Genomic DNA, 19,682 nt, shown 5'->3' with positions numbered 1-19,682 from the left:
GTATGAGAGAGATTGAAATATTTATCATTTCAAAGGAACAAAAACATTGGTGAGTGTGGTGGACTTAAGTTTCCTATGCTGAAAGCTGAAGTACTGAGTCTTACAGAACTGGGGTGATACCATTCTACATTAATCAACCTGAAGGAAATGATGGGAGAGGAAGTGATTATAGCAACACCCCGTCTCCCCACCACCAGGATCTCTGTCCTGGATAGATAAGCCACTCCTGTTGCTAATTTCAAGCAGAAAAGCAGGAAATGTGACAGTGTCGTTTTCCACTTCCATAAACAAGACGACTGCCAGGGTTAGCCGCCAGTCCTGTGTGCCTCTGGGCTGAGTCTCCCTCTGAGGGAGACAGACATACTGACAGAGAAAAGTGAGCGAGGGACGAGAAAGGGAGAAAGTGACAGAACAGGAAAGAGGGCAGGCAGAAAAGACAGGAATACCCATTAGAAGAAGGAGAGACAGGCAAGAATTGACAGAGGAAGAGGAGAAGTGAGAGTAAAGTCAAGTATCACTCTCTCTCTCTTCTTCTCCTCGAAGTCATGGCTGAGAACAACACAAATCTCTTTCTGGAAATACTTCAGTCTTTTGATGCCGGTGAGTTTTTTTCTAACTTCCCTTCTCTTTAAGCTGGTCTTTTTCAAGTGGTCTCTCTGATTGGCAATGGTGGTCTCTCAGGAATTCAAGCTTTAATTACCTCTGAAATAGATAGCCTGATTCCTTTTGAAGATTGCTTCATTAAAAAACGAATCAGAAAGAAAACGTTTGCAACTCACTTCAAATCTATGTTTTTCTTAGTGTGTTTTTCCTCAGTTTTCCCGAATGTCATTTCCAGATGACTTTTCACCAGTTTCCCCTTTCCTTTTTGCAAAAGTTAGAGAGAAAAACTGATTTGGAAATATGGGCTGGTAGCAAAGCGGGTTCAGTATTTTTAATGCTTAACTGTATTGAAAGGAAATTGATTTGTTTTCTCTGGCAGCAGTCCAAAGGATTTGTCTTAGCTGCTGCATTCTCTCTTCTCTCAAGCACGCTTATGTGGGCACGACTGCTTCCAAGGCAGAGAAGCAATGAGCAAAAAAAAAAAATGAGTATCTTTTTTGTGGGACTGAAATGTAATCAGTTTGTTGTTCCCCAAAAACTTTACTCTGGTAAACATGAAAGAGGAAAGCCTATTATTATTTTGTCAAGGGGCACCATCTTGCAAGACGTTGTTGGCAATCCTCCATTTGTGACAAACAGATGTTTTTTGTCATTTTGGTTAAAGCATAGATTGTAATTAAAATTCCTTCCATTCCCAAGGATAATAAAAAAGACTGTTATTAAGGATAACATTTATTTATATATATTACATGTGCATAGCTATTATTAAACTATTGTCTCACACAGTGAACCTGAAGAGTAAATAAGTTAATTGAGCAGAAGAAAAATAGATATATCAAGTAGAAACCACAAATATGGAGGGTGTTTGAGAAGGATTCATATTAAAGCACAGAACTTTAAAATATCCTTTTTGATACGCGTTTCTCTCTTCACAGTCCCTCTGATCATAGCTTTCTGTGTGTCCATGGCGGTGGGTCTGGTCTTGGGGGCCTTGGTTTACGTGATTTTGACCTGGATGTCCCGACGCAGAGCAGGCTCTGCCAGCATCACCCGCCGCCCTCCTCGCCAATCACGCACGCCTTCCCGCAACCGGCCAGGTTTCAACCGCAACAGCAGCTACGACCGGCGGAGCAACAACAGTTTGGTCAGTGCTGCTTTCAGCTTCCATCGGCAGACTTCCTCCCCAGACCACCACGACCCACTGGGGCACAAATCCAGCTTCAGGGCCTCCACCTTCCACCCTCTCCTCCAGTGCAGCCAAATTGCAAGGGAGGCAGAGGAGGGGAGCCAGACCACGCTGCCTCGCACACCGACTCTGACCACGTCAACTGGATCAGCTCAAACAGCAACTCAGCCAGCGGCCACCCCACCCAGACCAGAGTCATTTTGGGGGAACAATGGACTGAGGGGTTTCCACACTACACCGACCCCACCTCCAGCTTATGAAAGCGTCATTAGAGCATATCAGGAAACATGCACCTGAGAGGAGTGAGAGTGAGAGCATCAGGCTGACTCTTAACTAAATGAGCCCAGAGTTGTAAATGGATTTACAAATGATGTTGGGCTAAATCTGTATTGATTTATATGACCAGGTGGATCAGAGTGGAGGCAGCAAGGACATCAAGGTCAATTGTGTGCGCTGCTCAACAATAACGCTCTGAAACAACAATAAGTTCTGTATGAGTTTCTTTTTTTATTTATTTTTATATATATATATATATATATATATATATATATATATATATATCTGGTTTCGACATAAGCATACTTGCCTTTGACCAATACTGATGCAAAATATTTAATAACTGTCCACAACTCCATAACTGTTCACACTCTCAGCAATGTGAAATTAAATAGTTGCTAATGAACAGAAATATTAAAAATGAGCAGTCTATATTTAGTGGTGATTGACACTCATGCATGCTTGCACAGAATCTTTGTTTAGTTAAGACAAGGTCTATGAATACATACTGGGGACCGGGCATTTATGCTGCAAGGCAAGACTTCTCCAATGTCCCTTCTGATCAATAACTATGCAAAAGAAAGAATGATAATGATGTGTATACGTAACCTAAAGGAAAGCGATTGTTTATGTGTTAACTTGTATTTAATAAATTGCGCCATGAACGTATCTATGCAAACCCTGGTGGAGACCGCTTTGAACTCATTTGATGTTTTAATTGCTGTCTCACACTGTCTTTTTATGGAGATGTGGTATGTTTGGTGTGTCTGTGTTTGCAAGAACAGAATGTGTGAGCTAGAAAGAGAGATGCACAGAAAGTCGGGCATTAGGTGTCAGAAGTTTTTGTATTTTATATTTGAATTTTGCCGAGCTTTGCTCATAAATTAATGCAGTAAAGACTAAAATCAAAAGCATAACAACAAAGCGTTCCATACAAAACCTGTGGTCTGTAGGGCGTTTGGTAGCACAAACAAAGCAGTGCCCTCAACTTGCATAAGGCAACACAAGATATGGACATAATAACATGAACACTTAATAAAAGTTGTAAAATATTACTACCCTAAAACAGTAGTCTTATAAATAAATACTACCATAGAGAAGTTATTAAGTTCCATTTTCGTTGACTGTGCTAGACAAATGTTGATTGTATTTTGAGATTATGGTGTTGATGTAAAATATTGCATTGTGATGTTGACCTTTGATGTGGACAATAAGGAAACAATCTTTTTTACAATAGAATGCAATCTAATACACACAAACTACGGCCTCAATCAGCAGCATCTTTCTGTTAACATTATAATCTTTACAATAGTTTGTATTTGTTGTATGATTCTTGTATTGGACTGCAGGTGTTTTTTCTAATTATTATAATTTAGCCACCCCCTTTGAGCAGAGGTTTCATTTTCATGTGCAGTCTGACTAGTTTCAGAACAAAGGTTTGGTACAGGACAGCGGGTGATCAAAACTGCCGAGCATCAGTGAGAAAAGGTGCCTGCAAAGAACACAAAGGATATTAAAGTACAATACCAACCCCAGCCTGTTCACCTTGCTGCCATCTGGCAAGAGCAACAGAAGTATCCGCTGTCCTACCACCAGACTACAGAGCAGCTTCTTTCCTCAGGCTGTGAGATTCCTAAACTCATCCTCCACACAAAGTTTTCTCTTACTAGTAAAAATGGGACTGCAACTGCATTTCGTTGCACAACCCTGTGTTGTACAATTACAATAAATGATCCTTGTATCATTGAAAGGTAGACTGGTGTTAGGGGTTAACTAGTAACCCTGTTAACTAGTGACTTTCAGCTGAATGCCCTGAGGTTAAGACAGCTGTTGAAAACAGGATCTAGCATAGCTGTCATCCTGGATTCGTTTTTGTTTAGTTTTTCATTACAATGTTAAAAAATATGTCTCTAATTCATGTTTGGAGTCTTGTTTGAGGAAACATTTCCACTCAGCGTTGCTAACATCCAGCTAACATCTGTCGTAACTATGACAACCACAGACGCATTCACTAGTTAAACCGTAACACCTGTTCCTGCCCTCCTGACAGCAAAAACACATCATCACAGATATGTTATTGTATAAATATAATAACACAACATACAACTCATCACACACACCGCACTGCATACGTTTAGTATATTTGTGTTACTATATAAAAATATATATTTAGTTTCCTGATCGCGTTAGTTGCGGGACATGACGTATTATTTGTGAGACAAGTTGACGTTGTTAATGAACACCGGGCGCTGCAGTCGTCGGGAACATCACCGTAGTCCTTATTAAAGCTTGTCAGTCAATTAATAAGGTAATGTCCCAGTTCAGAAATGACAATAAACCCGCACGAAACGGTTAGCTTAATCGGCCAGGTGGGTAGCTCACAGTTAGTTAGTTGGCGGAAGTGAAACGTTAGCCAACAGCTAAACCTTGAGCAAGTTAGTGTTTGCTAACGGCTGATTTAGCTTGACTGTTGTTACAGTTTCACATGAGTGTTTACGTTATGAGTGTCACACCGCTTACTTTAGGGTAACATAAAGCTGGATGAATTGGGTTAGACTGACAGTTGGTGTGGCAGTCGCAACTAAGTTAAACTGCAGCTAATTAGCTAACATTAGCTAGAGCACCTGTGAATGATTTGACGACTTCGCTGTACTTTTGTTGACTACTTTAGTGTCACACGTTCAATGTTGATACTGTCGCTTGTTAAGAGCCTTATTGTTAAATCGCTTAAGTACAGTATCAAGTGTCATTGGCTCTACGCTTTGTAAAGCTGCGTTGTTTGTGTGAGCTAGCACTGGTTTGGAATAAGTTGTTAGTCCTCTGTGGTGGTGTGATTAATCTATCCCCAACATACTTGGTGATATGCAGGCGGAGGATGTCTGGGGCGGCTCTACGCTTAATCCGCTGTCGGAGACTGAGCACAGCTGGGCCGTCAGGAGTGAGGAAAGTGCTTCAGTGGAAAGCTTTAAGTAAGTTACGATAAGACATAATTGGCCTAAATAATTACTCTAAAGACGTGGATTCAAACAAGTATCTAATAATATATTTTATTTGTTTTGCTGCCATTTAGGGAAGGTTGCTAAAGTAACTGGTGCAGTTGTCTCCGGGTAAGTTACAGTGTTTGCATACATTTTACCTTTTTGACTTCAATAGCAAACTTGTGTGAAAAGAACTACTATCTAAGCCCATTAACTTTCTACAGGGGCTGTATTTTCATCACTTATGAAGTGGTGGCCTTGAACAAGGCTGTGACCATTGATACTAGTGCAATTCTTCAGGAGAAGTACAAGTCTTACATCTATCTGAGAGCCACTCCCTCAGATGAAAAGGAGAACCTTACTGCAGGTACCGAATGTCATCCACCTAGACGTTATGGCTAAACTGGGAAATTGTCACGTGTCCCTTTTTTGTTTTTCCAAGATCAGTTAGGTGACATCTGGAATATGCTGAATTGCTTTATTTATTTCTTGTATGGGCACAAAGTCATACTGAGTTTGCCATGGCCAGGTGCTCAATGACGTTTGTTATCATAACTTCCTGTCTTTCCTTCCTTCCTTCCCCTCTCCACTATCTTTCCTGCCTGAATTATTGGGTGTTGACTGATCTCACTTCCAATTGTCAAAGTTGTCTTATTTAATCGAAACCATCACCTACCAACCTATACTGAGATTCCAACGAGCAACTATTACATTATAGTGTATTTATTGAAATGATTTTCTAGGTTACTGTAGTCATTTGTGTACACTGTGTGTCCAGGGCTCACACACAAAGCAAGGAGAGAACTTCACAAAGCAGCAAGGCGGTTTCTGGAAATATCATCTCGGGTTTTGATGCAATCACTAGACGGTAAGAAACCAAAAGTTGTCATTGTACTGTACCAGTTCACCTAAACTCACACTTGGAGTGCACAGTGTGCGACCGTAGCGCTGCCCCACATGTTTCTAAGATTGGAAAGCAGAAGTTTCTGCTCATAGAAGCACAAATATTTATTTTCAGAAAGCTGCAGTTTTGTATGTGGGGTGAAGGTAAAGGAAACACCTGCCTTGTACATGCACTTCCTGTTTTGACTGTCTCATAGTTTGCACATTATTGTGCAATTGGCTGTAATATAGATGAATGATTGTTTTGTTTTATTTTAGCTCTGTATTAATCATGACTTTAAATTGTAACGGATCATAGAAATATGCTTTTTAAATAAATTCTATTCCTGTAAGACATCTAATGAATTAACGTTTGACTTTAATAAATAGCTGCCAAGTTGATGCCACAAGATTTGAAACCACAAGGTTTGTTGCATCCTAGCTGTTGTAATAATCTGAAAGTGGTACTGTAGATACTGATAGTTAGTCCCGGTAGACACAGTTGGAATTCAATTTCACAGTGCCTTTTTAGAAATATTAGTAGTACTTGTTCTATCCACTTTGTTCTGTAAATGTTTAGCCAGTCAGTGTGCTCTCTATTTGTATGTCTTAGAGCACTTCAGCCATGTCGATGCAGACGCACATGAGGTGGCATTATGGGCTCTACTGAAGAGGACACTGTCAGCCAATAAAACCATCAGAGTAAAGGCTGTTCAGGAGCTTGCAGAAAATCACCACTGGCGGGGTAAAATACACAAAAAGTGTTGCATATCAATTCAGGTTTTTGTATTGTATACAACAAGTGAAGTGGGGTTAGTTCACAACTGTTTTCTATAACGCAGACTACCAGTACCAGACAGCAGCCCAGATTATAGACCAGCGAACATCAGTGGGCCTGGCCCGGACTCCTCAGGTAGACCTTCGATTCTTCCTGCGCTCACCTGCACTGCCTGACCTGGAGGACGTAAGTACATCCGTAGAAAAGTATATTATATAGAATATCTCTGTCACTTACACTATACAATAAATAAAAAAGTAAATTATAAAATAATGATACATTCAACACAAATATTTCTCAAGAAATCAGATTTGTGATATTGTGTCTTGTTGCAATCGGCTAGTGCATGTTAACTGTCAAACTGCGAGGGGAAACAAGCTGTTCATCACTAATGATCCTTTACAGCACACAGGAAAATAAGATGATAACTGCATCGACTTCTTCACAGGGTTTGTCAGCAGAGGATGGACTGAGGCAGCTGCTGGCGTCTCTGCCTCAGTCTGAGGTGGACAAATGTGTTCAGTACTTCACCTCACTCGCCCTTCGAGAGAGCACCCAGTCCATGGCAGCGCAACGGGTAATTGAGATGGAAAGATTAACTCACACGTGCACTTCTACATACAATCCTTTGCAAAGTGACTAACTTTGTTTAAAAAAGGTTTAAAAATCTTTAAATCCTCCTATAACACATACGCTCTCCTATGTTACAGGGTGGTCTGTGGTGTTTTGGAGGTAATGGGCTGCCTTACGCCCAGAGCCTCACCTCTGTTCCCTCTGAGAAGGTGGAATCCTTTTGCCTACAGGCACTGGTACAGCACTCAAAGGTAACGATTACACATCTAAACATGATCTACTCTTGGCAGAAGTTGTTTGGTTACTTATTTCAGTGGATTCTTATGTTTCACGGTTGGAGTGACTCCTGTCAGTAAGTATTTATAGAACGGTGCTCTAACTGTATACACTGCACACTGAACTGAAATTGAATTTCATAGTTTTCGAAGCAGAAACAGCTATTACCTCATCACTTAATTTGGTCCGCACCTGAACGACAATCTAACTCCTGTGGAGACTGCTGTTGATTTTGATTGCTCGGTGAGGTAAATAAATGTTCTGAACTTACTGAGACTCATCTTGTCTGCAGGTCCAGAGTCACTGTGATCACATAGTTGCCAACGGGGGTCTGCAGCTCCTCCAGAGGGTTTATCAGCTTCGTACAGACTCCCTGAAGATCCAGAGGAACATTGTTCGTATCATAGGAAATTTGGCGCTCAATGAAAGTACTTACCAGGCCATATCCCAGTCTGGTAAGTCTGCAACTCATCTGATTATTCCATAGAGGACGATGTGTGGATAAAATGTACGGATTACATAATGTGTAATCACCATGTTCACCAATGCTTTCTGTTTTTAATACTTTCTCTCCCAATTGTATTGTAATTTAAAACTGAACAACAGATTATACATTATTTTTCTTTCTTTCCTATATCACACCTTCAGGCTGGGTATCTGTCCTGGCTGAGATGATGCAGTCTCCTCATGTCATGCAGGCGTCTCATGCAGCTCGTGCTCTGGCCAACCTGGATAGGGAGACGGTGAAAGAGAAGTACCAAGACGGCGTCTATATCCTCCACCCACAAACACGTGGCAAGTAGGTAAACGATTAATTCTACTGTTTAATAATTTTTTAAGAAGTGTAAGTTTAATTTTAAACCAACACTTATCTTTGACAATGTGGTCATTTCCAGCCAGCCAATCAAAGCAGACGTGCTCTTCATCCACGGGATTCTCGGGGCAGCTTTTAAGACTTGGAGGCAAAAGGACCGTAATATGTTAGAGGAAGAGAAGGAAGCAGAGAGCAGCGGCGACTACACTGAGTGCTGGCCAAAGGTGAACATTTCACCTAATTCCTCTAATTACTGTGGAGCATTATGGATCACCATGACGTGTCTTTCCATGTTTTTCCTCCTACGATTTAAATGAAAGCTTTGAAACAACTATGGGTTGGTCGTAGGGGAGAATCAATAGTGTTTGCTCAATGAAATGTGAGGTCTCATGAATATTTTTGATTTAATCTTGAGGAAATTAATCATCTCTCACTGTTGTTCTGTGTTATTGTGTCGTCTTTCATTGACAGTCATGGTTGGCTGCTGACTGTCCAAACCTGAGAGTACTAACAGTGGAGTATGACAGTCACCTCAGTGACTGGATGGCCAAGTGTCCCGTTGAAAATCAGAGGTGAGGAATCTGTAGTTTCTTCATGCGTTGCCCACTGGTGTTTAAGTATAACATATTGTACGGTTGTGCAAGTTACTTATCAATAGTAATAACTTCAAATATTTTCCACAGGTCATCCAACACAATGACTATTTATTTTGAAGCTAATTAAGCAACAGTTCTTAGTGAAGTTATGTTGTATTATTCTAAATGTTCCAGTGTTCATTATGCACAATTCCAACAACAAGTGAACTGTTGAACAATTCTTTGCTTTGGGCTCTTCAGGAAGTCCTTGGCCTACAGAAGTCAAGAGCTGCTAAAGAAGTTAAAGCTGGCAGGAGTTGGAGAGAGGCCTGTGGTCTGGGTAGCCCACAGTATGGGAGGTATTTTGTCAGAACTTTCCTTCCACAAGCATGTCAGATTAGACCGAATAGTTCAAAGCTTCATTCGTAACATTGAAATTTGAATTCTAAATAAACATCTGAATGCTGCGCAGCTTCTTTATTTTGCAAGTCTGTTCATTCTGATTAAACTCAGTATTGTTTTCACAGTTGCAGATAAAGATTAGGCTACACTTTATTATACTATTTGTAGAATTAGATTCCAGTGGTGGCTGCGTAGGATTGCTTCCGACTTGTGTGATCCAAACATTTCCTATAACTCCCGAGCGTTGTACGTCCAAAAGTCAAAGTTTATTAAAAAAAAAAGATAAATGTAATCATTTCCAGAATTCATAACTTGTTTTCTGGGTTATATCCATTAAAGAAAGTTGATTTAAATAAAGAAAATACTTTAGAATTTTATTTTTTTAGTGTGATGACCTCTGAAGACCTTTTGAAGCTTCAATAAAACATTTGAATGTAACAAAATGACATTCAGTACAGCCTTACCTTTTAAATAAAATAAATGGCCTGGTGTTATTTCACATCTGTACCAACATGTGATTGTATTTATCTAATTTAAAAGTTGCACTCACTGTCCTCTCCTCTTGTGTTTGATTTTGCCGTTAGGATTGCTTGTGAAGAAGATGCTGCTGGATGCCTCAGAGGACCCAGATATGCATGGACTGTTAAAGAACACCAAGGGCATTATGTTCTATAGTGTTCCTCACCATGGCACCTTTATGGCAGAGTACTCAGTCAATGTCAGATATCTCCTCTTTCCCTCTGTAGAAGTCAGAGAGCTTTGTAAAGGTAAGTGAGTCAAATTAATTCTGAGGACCACGACTGTTTGTGTTTCATAGAAATTGTTCAATATCTATTGTGAGTTCATGTGTTTTTAAGACTCACCAGCGCTGCGCAATCTGAATGAGGACTTCCTGAACATGGTCAAGGAAAAGGAAATCAAGGTGCTGAGCTTTGCAGAGACGCTGCCAACAAACATCGGTCCCATGATCAAGATACTGGTGGTTCCAACACAGTCAGCAAGTATGTAACATTAATGTACATGGGAAATAAGACACTTTATCTGTGCTTAGCTTAAATATGAATGCATGAGCAAAAAGAGCATCGATCGTAATGGCGTTATGTCTGCAATATTGTTCTTTTAGCTCTTACCTTGGGCCTGCTCTGGTTTGGTTTCAGATCTCGGCATCGGGGAGCTCATCGAGGTGGACGTAGATCATCTCAACATCTGCAAGCCAGAGAAGAAGGACTCCTTTCTGTACAAGCGCAGCCTCCAGTTCATCCTAGAAGCTCTGCAGGGCTACATCAGCCACTGACTGAAATATATGAACACAAACACACTGATAAAACCTACTATTTACTTGAAATGGGGCAGAGCACTGACCCCCCCCCATCCCCACTTAACCAAATGGAAACATAACTGCCTCTCCTTGTTGTACATTTACATAAACAACCACTAATTTGATCATAGTATAGTTATGATAGGAAAATTAAATGTATTTTACATATTGATTTCCGTGAAGAGTTGTCAGTTGTGATGAAAAAGATATCGGGTGCCATTTTGTTCTCCGAGTCGTCCTCCTAGATAAGTTTCTCTCACTAGTGAGCCAGAATTTTAAAGATCATTAACATTTTTAAAGATCATAACTACTTTCAGATCAAAATATATTTTTAAGGCACTTTGACTTACCAGTTTAACATGGTACATAAAGCTCTTACAATATTTACTTAAAAATGCACTGACATGTCTTTGCCACTCATGCGCCTCCAGTATTTGACTAGAGTGGTATTATATTTAGTTTTTTTTAAATTCATGTATTTTATTCCAACTACAGTATGACCTTCATTGTGTCCGCCAAAACATATTCCTTCCTGAACTTTACCTTAAATTGACCTGTATTAATATTATTTTCAGGTTGCTTTATTTATTTGTACGAGAATAATCAAGCAATTGGTTTTAAACCTCCATGTGTTTGTAGTCCACTGCCACTAGCAATGCTGACAATGAATAAATGTGTAAAGTTGGAGTAGGATTTGTCTATGCTCTGCATCATTTTCATCTAAAAAGGCACTTTGCAATGCATATCTCATCTAATTCTATTCTACATCTAATATTTTTTTTAAATAAGGAACTACACTTGTGCATTATGCACAAAAGGACCCAAAATCTCTGGCTGCATTAGATTATTGTGGTAAATGTTAATCACTAAACCTGACCTGTTAATATTGGACGTTTTTATATCATTTTTGCGTCTATGATGTACCTTTTTATTTATTGAATATTTAATTCACTGGATTTACGAAAATGAGACATCCCCAATTGGTTATTTCATTTATCAACAGCTTCCCAGTAGCTGTTCAACAAACTTTACTCGGTCATTTTATTTTAAACAATGTATACTAATAGACTCTAAAATAAACACATGCCGCTTTCGCCAACCAGTTGGAACCATAGAAATAGCCAGTGGTGGAATGTAACTACGTACATTTACTCAGGTACTGTACTTGAGTACAAATTTGAGGTACTTAAGTATTTCCATTGTATGCTACTTTATACTTATACTCCACTACATTTCAGAGGCAAATATTGTTATTTTTACACTACATTTCTCTGACAACTTTAGTTACTTTGCAGATTACACATTTTCATCCTCTTCCTGTCCAGGAAAAAACATGCATCTCCAAATTTGGTGGTTTTATAATAAAATGATGTAAAATGCTACATACACATTAATGCAGAAGTAATATTAATAAACATACTTTTTTAACATCATATATATTAGTTATACTCTGACTGGGTACGGGCAGGATTTTAACTTGAAGTGGAGTATTTTCACCGCGTGGTATTAGTACTTTTTCTTAAGAGAAGAATCTGAATACTTATTTTTCCACTTGAAATAACTTGCGATACTTTAATATAGTGGCAATTCTACATGCGCATTTTTTGCACCGCAGAAGATTGTCCCTCGGTACAGACCGTACGTTTACAATGCTATGAAACGTTAGCATAGGAAACAACCGCAGCTATCAGGTTGGAGAAAGTCTCTCGTCCTTTTCAACTAATTCTCTTGAATATAACTATGTATCTACATCTTTATTGGTAGTGTGTTCTGCTCAATACGTATCGCACTACTTAACAGAATATCCCCGGAGTTATGTACTTTTGCTAACAAGCTAACCTGTGTCATATCAAAAGCCGGCGCTAGCATTTGTATTATTTTAACACTAATGTTGCTTTAACGTATGTTTCCAAACTGTCTTAATAAAAAAAGACCGAGACTCAAACGTGCTAACTTGGTGTTAACCGTCCCGAGGTTACCTATTGCTCAGTTAGCGTCTCGTGTTTACGGTCCTTGTTTATTATTGTGTTGCAGGTTTTGAGCATTAACATTTCCATCGACTGCTGATTTCTCTGCACCTGTCAACATGGTCAACGTACACAAAGGTGTCCTTGTTGAATGGTAAGGAAAACAGTGAATTTGCCCATAAATCATAGCATTTTGATGACAATTATATGCTGTACTGGTGCTGTTATACACAAATTAACTCGCATGATTAAGTTATTCCTCACATTTTTGCATAATGTAATGACTTATAACGTTGTTTCTCCTTTCTCCCCTTTGCTCACTGGGCCAGTGATCCTGCCATGAAACAGTTTCTCCTCTACCTTGATGAAAAAATGGCCCTGGGAAAGAAGTTTATCCTCAAGGACCTTGACGACACGCATGTCTTCATCCTGGAAGAGGTGGTCAAGACCCTCCAGGAGAGAGTCGGCGAGTTAATGGACCAGAATTCATTCACCGTCACACAGAAATAACTCTCAACTTTTTCAAAGAAGTCTTTCTTCTTGGACTTGTGGCTGTTTAAGATTTTCTATAAATTAATGTGGTTTGCAATGTTTTAACTGCAGACTGAAATGGAGCAATTGCTCTTTTTTTGTTACAATAATGTGAGTAAAAAACCTAAGTAAAAGATGTTTTACTGTGTTAGCCTAATGTGTGCTAGTTTGTTTCTTTATCTTAGTTAAAATTGATGATTTGAGTTGCCAGTTTTACATCTGCCTGTGATGAAAGCAGTGATTTGTCAGAGAATCAAAATAAAGAGCTATATTGAGAAAAGGCTGCATGGAGGTATATTTGTTTAGTATTCCCACACCAGTTGAGTGTATCCAACACACACTCCATCTGAAATCCCCTTTTATCTGGTCTTTGATGGATTTGGATATGTATCATTTCCGTCATAAAATGGACTTCTTGGAGTAGGCAGACAGCAACATTCAGTGTGGCTAAATGAGATAAAACTGTTGTTCTCTCACTAGTTTTTTGTATCCCTCTGACATTCAGAGTTCTGAAGTCCCTTACAGTTATCGTGGGGTTACATCTATACAGGCATGTACCCAAAACCTGCATGTGGTTGCTAAATGACATTTACTTTGAACATCATTAGTTAATAAAGAAAAAACTCCCGTATCATAAAAAAGAGTTCTGTTACCTAGTGGAGAATGGAGATGTCTTAAGGATTCAACCCAAAACTGGACATTTGAGCCATAACGGAGCTTCCTAATGGGAACTCTTTAGATATTTCACCAGAAAAATCTGCGAACCTCCTGGCTCAGGAGGTAGAGCGGCCATCCGCCAATTAGAAGATCCTGCCGTGTCCTTGGGAAAATTACTGAACCCCAAATTGTTCCTGACAGCATAGCCAAAGGTGTGTGAGTGAGTGTGAATCAGCCTCTGCCACCAGTGTATGAATGTGTGTGTGAAATTATGAATGCTGACTTGTGTTGTAAAAGCGCTTTGAGTGGTTGCAAATTTACAATTGTCAGATTCTTCTCTTCTTCACTGACCTAAAGTTTACTTCCATAGCTAACAACCAAGAGCTGTCGCCACTGTGATTTCACATTCCTTAGAGCATGATTCAGCTGAATCTGAATTAACTTGCGACTGTGTGAGGGTAACAGTAAAGTCAACTTATTTAATGTTATAACAGTCAATATCAAACCCTTTAGTAGTGATGTGACATGTCTCGAGTACTCAAAAAGGTTTTCTGTGAAGCGCGTATCGAGGCTTGTATCGTAACACCTAACAGGTGGTCGTGTGCACATGAAGCCTCGAGAAATGAACCCTTTTGCGAACAAATTTGATAGAAAGCTTAAACGCTTCATCTCGCCATCACTACTGCAGTACTACGGAATTCAGCCTCTCATAACAGTAGTTCTGCTCCAACAGATATTTGTATTTCCATTTCACAAGATATTAGGGGAGAGCGCGAACGCAGTCCCCCACTACCAGAAATTATGCAGTCGAGATTCCCACATTTGGGGAATTCGCAGAGGTCAGCTCAGCCGGAGTGCAATGGCTAAGCCTCGCCTTGGGTGAACCACCTTCATGATCATGGTATCTCCCCTGCCAGGTAAGTATGAGTTGTACATCTCAGAGGCAGAGGACTCTTTCGCACACACACCATGCTGACTAGAGGTGCTGACAATATAGTAATTATCAGTACCAATACCAGAGACCATAAAGTGGATGAAAATCTACAGGAATCTGATATAGAAGAAACACTTTTACTGAGGCTGACAGAGATTATTTACATTTTGATAAAATAATCTGAGGATATCCCATCATGCAATTCTGTATTTCCATATGAAAAGCTGACCTATAATCACCAGTTGTATCAATTTGACTCCAACAAATGAGTAACAGCAAATTCAAACTGAACCAAAAATAAATCATACTGTAAAACAAGTTTTCATCCACATTTGAAATTCAGAGTAAAAAATAAAAACACACAAGGCACACATTTGTTTCTCACATTTCAACCACCTTCTGTTTTTTTGTTTAGGCTACTACTGGTGGAAAACTGCCATTCCTGCTACTGCCACCTATTGGTCTGGAGTATAGACAACACTGTTTATTGAACATATATTCTCTGTATCTAAAAAACTGCACAATTTATTTAATGACAGAAAATGAAGTGGACACATATTGAGAGTGTTTGCCTTTCTTTTCATGTAAGCAGAAAGCAGACTGGGAAAGAACAGCAGCAGAAATTATTCTGACTTTTGGTGAATTAGCTATAAATAATCACACTGAACTGACAGTCCATTTCAAAACTCAAAGTTCCATACTTTTCCAGAATCAAATTTCCAGATTTTATGGTAGATTTTTTTTGACTGTATTTGACATCTGAGAACAAAAAGCTACATGTTTATTTAGTAAATAAAGGGCTTTAAAAAACAACTGTATATTATGACTATGTATGGTATCATATTGCTATTATGTGACACTAAAAAAAGAAAGAGTACAAACATTTAAAAAATGCAACTACATAATAGCTTCACATGCAAAAATGATGAAAACTTAAGACACCATATACTCACTGAATAGACATCATAGATGAACATATGTCATATGTGAATAGATGGCATGTCAGCATTATGTGGTGTAGCCTACATCATACAATTCATCATTTAAATGGTAATATTGATTAATGCATTTAATGCTTTGTGCAAATTAACCAAACAAACAACACATATGGCCACATCAGCATGATTCATTTGGTGTGGTACTGCGGTGTTTAGCTATAGTACGATTCATTTAGTCAACAATAGTCTGGATTCACAAATATTATTCCATACTTTGAAATCAAAATCCATAATTTTCCCTAGTGCAAAGGAAACCTGAATGAACACAATCAGAAAAGACCAGTTTGAGAATCTACCAAGAAAACCCCCCAATGTTTTTCATATTTCAGTTTCTTTCCCTCAACAGTTACTGGTTTGAGTCATTTTACAGTGACATATACATAACACGTGTATACTTTGCAGCCTCCAACTACTAAAACGAAAAATGCACCCTGTAGATGAACTCATAAAAACGTTAATATTACTATATACTGACAATAATGCATGAATTCTGAATTGAAATTACCTTAAACTAAATATGCGTTAGGGTATATTATTAACACTATGACAGGAAAGCTCAAAATAAAGCTTAGACTTTAAGAATAGCTTCACAGTAGAAGAAGTATACTACTACTAATGACTCTGAATTATGTTTTCAGTTAACAAGTTATCAGGGGAGAGCGCGAACGCAGTCCCCCACTACCAGAAATTATGCAGTCGAGATTCCCACATTTGGGGAATTCGCAGAGGTCAGCTCAGCCGGAGTGCAATGGCTAAGCCTCGCCTTGGGTGAACCACCTTCATGATCATGGTATCTCCCCTGCCAGGTAAGTATGAGTTGTACATCTCAGAGGCAGAGGACTCTTTCACACACACACCATGCTGACTAGAGGTGCTGACAATATAGTAATATCAGTACCAATAGCAGAGACCATAAAGTGGATGATAATCTATAGGATTTGAATACAGAAGAAACACTTTTGTACTGAGGCTGACAAAGATTATTCATATTTTACTTGAGAAAGATTGGGGCATATCCCATCATGCAATGCTATATTTCCATATCAAAAGCTGACCTAATATCACCAGTTATATCTATTTGACTTAAACAAATGAGCAACCACAAGTTCAAATTCAAATGAAACGAAAATAAATCATGCTGTAATCAAAATGTGTTTGATCCACATTTGAAATTCAGAAGAAAAGGACAAAACCACAAATAATTTCTGTTTCTCTGTTAACTGCTGGTGGTGGGCAGCTGGCATTGCTGCTACTGCCACCTATTGGTCTGGAGTGTGAACAGTGCTGGTTGTTTAGCAAATATAGATGCAATGTAGTTCTACAGCACCACAGACTGCAGACTCCAAAATGATCATGCAGCTAATCAACACATCTCTATAACAGTTTCAACGAAAACTTAACATGAAATGATAACATACATGAAAGAATGATTTATTGCAGGACGGTTATATTAGACTGGACTCGTTTTCACTAGGTTGCTTAATAAATTGACACTGATTGTATATATATCATGTATGCTTCTCTGGCCAACAGCACGAAAAAATATATTTAGATAAAAAACAAAGTTCACATATATACAGTGTTTCTCAGGCTCACACTAGTCAACAATGGGCAGACTGTATTTTGACTTTTGGGAATGAGCAGAACTATAGAAAAGACTCACAAACGAGCCAGTGTGATGATTTGAGAATAAATGGATGTTTTAATTTTTTTCTCACATGTGGAAAACATGTATATAACATTTCAACACTATGGAGCAGCTAGTAGTGGTGGGCGGATCGATCTAAAATATCGATGTATCGATACCAACGTTGGTATCGGTATTGATCAATACTTGACTTACGTGATGAGATCGATACTTAAGTTTAATTTTCTCTTCTCTACGTTCAGTATACAACTCCTGTTAAGTCATCGAGGTTCAAAAAAAAAAGTATCGGAATCGGCCCTGTATTTACTTGGTATCGGATCGATACCACATTTTGCAGTATCGCCCACCCCAGGCAGCTGGGATTTAATCATAGGATAATAAATACAGTAGGGTGGTAAACACGTACTACTTTATCCCTTTGCTCTCACACAACAGTGAGGAGCGACGCTGTTTTATTTTTTGACATGAAGAGGGGGTGCACCGTTCCTGGAGGTACTGCAATACCAGGTCGATGCGTGGAGTGGACGGAGCAAGCCCCTATTCCATCTCCCTATTCCAAAAATCAATTTAATATATGGTCCCCGGGTAGGGGACGTATCAGATATTAAACTGATAAGAACAGATACTACACTTGATCTTAGCCAAAAGGCCGAGAAGCGATACCAAACTGTGTCGGCGGTAACTATATGACCCGCCGCACAGCTACCTTCACTGACGGTTAGACATTTCAATAAATACAAAAAAACATATTAACAAATAGGAACACGCACTTTGGTGTTTTATTACTAATCGGCAGGAAAACAATACATATGATCGCTCAATTTTGTTACAAAACGGTATCATAGTGAAGTCAGTTAAGTATATTTCTGGTCACGTGATGTGCCAATGCCCAATAAGCAATCACTATGAAAGAGTACCGTAAAATGTTCTTTATAGCTTCAATAGAGGTCACTTGTTTGTTTATTCAATCACAATGTGTGAATGAGATTTAGTATAACTATTTCTAAGGACAGAACCATGTGTGTGGTAGAAAGTTAACACAATAAATACGTTTACCTTTGAGAGGTAACGCTTTCACAAAGATAAATTAAGCTCTGTCTCCCTCTAGTGACGGTAACCACTGCAGTCAGTCTGAAGCTTCAGCAGCTCATCAGTATGCCACACACATTGCATTGTACTCAGGTACATATTTCAATATTATCAACTAGGAGCCAATAGGAATCTGAGCAAATGGGTAAAACCCATCAACATATCGCAGTGTTGGTACAATTAAACATTCGGAAACCTATGAGACAGACCCAGTGCAACAAGCTAGCAGCAGAACTGGCTAAACTTCCGGTTAATCCGTTTACAAAATAAAAGCAGTACTAGCAGCAATTAACGTTTAATTTAAAAGTTGACGACACAACTGTGAATAAGTTAAACGTTTTTAAACAACTTTTCAAACGGTATCTGTATTTAAACCTATTTTTAATTGTGAGTAGACATTTAATGCTTAAAGATGCAAATAACAACCGATTTGAAGTTTCTGCGCGAACTTCAACATGAATGTGAACTTCCAACCCAGCAACAATTAAAAAGCGCACTGTATTTAAGATGAACCTCGACACTTAGCTAGATAATATTTAGCGTAAATGGGTAGCAATAGCATAATGTAAAGGGTATTGGGAGTAGATGCTTAACTATAAACTAGTAGTTACCGTTACGTTAGTCCAAAGTCACGCAGACAGAGTTAACTTTACAGATTTAGGTTGGCACTAACGCTTAAATTAAGCATCACCAGTGTAACGAAATCAATACTAGCAGAATAAAGAGCATACCTTTATACTCCCACTCACAAATCTCGCCGCTGCCGTTGCAACTTTAGCAAATCAGCTAGCCCAGGGTAGCTAGCAGTTAGCTAACGTTGCGTTAGTGATAAAACATACCTCGACAAGCAAACTTAACGTTACCTTTAACATTACATGTAGTACAGAGACACTATGAGAAGTAATAATAAAATATCCTATCAAAATAAGAGCTGGTTTGTTATAACATTAACCTACCTGAAACTGTCCTCTCGACGGTGAGAACTAACAGTTAAAGATCTGCGTCCGTTTAACGTTATATAACAAAGTATTCTACAAATGGCCGACAGGGGACGGTGTTTTCTCTAGTAAAATAGTGTTTGTTATCAAGGCAGTTAAACATTTACTGGCAATTTAAATAAAACTTCATCAAAGTCACTGTTTTTTTTTTAAGTGTCCCGTTTTTGCCTTCAGTGGGACTGTAGCAATTACGTGCTGT

At 38.9% G+C, this 19,682-nt stretch overlaps 3 protein-coding genes and 3 non-coding genes across 8 annotated transcripts; 3 read left to right on the top strand and 3 right to left on the bottom strand.

Moving 5' to 3' along the window:
- Positions 1-286: 286 nt before the first annotated feature.
- On the top strand, positions 287-2,293 carry myct1a (myc target 1a). Its single transcript, XM_029425481.1, has 2 exons — positions 287-600; positions 1,539-2,293. The coding sequence occupies exons 1-2, from the start codon at positions 546-548 to the stop codon at positions 2,084-2,086; spliced, it is 603 nt and encodes a 200-aa protein (XP_029281341.1). The 5' UTR covers positions 287-545; the 3' UTR covers positions 2,087-2,293.
- Positions 2,294-4,263: 1,970 nt separating this feature from the next.
- On the top strand, positions 4,264-11,354 carry serac1 (serine active site containing 1). 3 transcript variants are annotated; one of them, XM_029425980.1, is made up of 17 exons: positions 4,264-4,373; positions 4,934-5,034; positions 5,136-5,172; positions 5,268-5,410; positions 5,822-5,911; positions 6,539-6,670; positions 6,768-6,889; positions 7,152-7,280; positions 7,414-7,527; positions 7,845-8,007; positions 8,201-8,351; positions 8,449-8,590; positions 8,838-8,938; positions 9,203-9,300; positions 9,928-10,110; positions 10,201-10,344; positions 10,501-11,354. In XM_029425980.1, the coding sequence occupies exons 2-17, from the start codon at positions 4,941-4,943 to the stop codon at positions 10,635-10,637; spliced, it is 1,980 nt and encodes a 659-aa protein (XP_029281840.1). In that variant the 5' UTR covers positions 4,264-4,373; positions 4,934-4,940; the 3' UTR covers positions 10,638-11,354. The 3 variants fall into 3 exon arrangements, with proteins under 3 accessions (XP_029281840.1, XP_029281841.1, XP_029281842.1); XM_029425981.1 differs by lacking the exon at positions 4,264-4,373 and adding an exon at positions 4,381-4,434; XM_029425982.1 differs by lacking the exon at positions 4,264-4,373 and adding an exon at positions 4,460-4,500.
- Positions 11,355-12,229: 875 nt separating this feature from the next.
- Positions 12,230-13,443, top strand: gtf2h5 (general transcription factor IIH, polypeptide 5). The gene is made up of 3 exons (XM_029425443.1): positions 12,230-12,352; positions 12,696-12,782; positions 12,958-13,443. The coding sequence occupies exons 2-3, from the start codon at positions 12,748-12,750 to the stop codon at positions 13,136-13,138; spliced, it is 216 nt and encodes a 71-aa protein (XP_029281303.1). The 5' UTR covers positions 12,230-12,352; positions 12,696-12,747; the 3' UTR covers positions 13,139-13,443.
- A 1,134-nt stretch (positions 13,444-14,577) lies between these two features.
- Positions 14,578-14,741, bottom strand: LOC115004228 (U1 spliceosomal RNA). Its single transcript, XR_003831791.1, has one exon. It is a non-coding gene; the product is annotated as a U1 spliceosomal RNA (small nuclear RNA).
- A 1,657-nt stretch (positions 14,742-16,398) lies between these two features.
- LOC115004229 (U1 spliceosomal RNA) lies at positions 16,399-16,562 on the bottom strand. Its single transcript, XR_003831792.1, has one exon. It is a non-coding gene; the product is annotated as a U1 spliceosomal RNA (small nuclear RNA).
- A 1,304-nt stretch (positions 16,563-17,866) lies between these two features.
- On the bottom strand, positions 17,867-18,057 carry LOC115004230 (U2 spliceosomal RNA). Its single transcript, XR_003831793.1, has one exon. It is a non-coding gene; the product is annotated as a U2 spliceosomal RNA (small nuclear RNA).
- Between the last annotated feature and the right edge of the window lie 1,625 nt (positions 18,058-19,682).

This window comes from Cottoperca gobio, chromosome 24 (genome assembly GCF_900634415.1).
Source record: "Cottoperca gobio chromosome 24, fCotGob3.1, whole genome shotgun sequence".
Lineage (NCBI taxonomy): Eukaryota > Metazoa > Chordata > Actinopteri > Perciformes > Bovichtidae > Cottoperca > Cottoperca gobio.
Note: the sequence above shows the minus strand (reverse complement) of the source record. Positions and strands in the feature narration are given on the sequence as shown.

Bases quoted from the DNA above. Each gene is read 5' to 3' on its own strand.
- myct1a (XM_029425481.1), top strand. From the start codon at position 546: ATGGCTGAGAACAACACAAATCTCTTTCTGGAAATACTTCAGTCTTTT. The intron at 601-1,538 runs GTGAGTTTTTTT...CTCTCTTCACAG, and splicing joins ACTTCAGTCTTTTGATGCCG to TCCCTCTGATCATAGCTTTC.
- serac1 (XM_029425980.1), top strand. From the start codon at position 4,941: ATGTCTGGGGCGGCTCTACGCTTAATCCGCTGTCGGAGACTGAGCACA. The intron at 6,671-6,767 runs GTAAAATACACA...TCTATAACGCAG, and splicing joins AGAAAATCACCACTGGCGGG to ACTACCAGTACCAGACAGCA. The intron at 8,591-8,837 runs GTGAACATTTCA...TTTCATTGACAG, and splicing joins ACACTGAGTGCTGGCCAAAG to TCATGGTTGGCTGCTGACTG.
- gtf2h5 (XM_029425443.1), top strand. From the start codon at position 12,748: ATGGTCAACGTACACAAAGGTGTCCTTGTTGAATG. The intron at 12,783-12,957 runs GTAAGGAAAACA...TCACTGGGCCAG, and splicing joins AAAGGTGTCCTTGTTGAATG to TGATCCTGCCATGAAACAGT.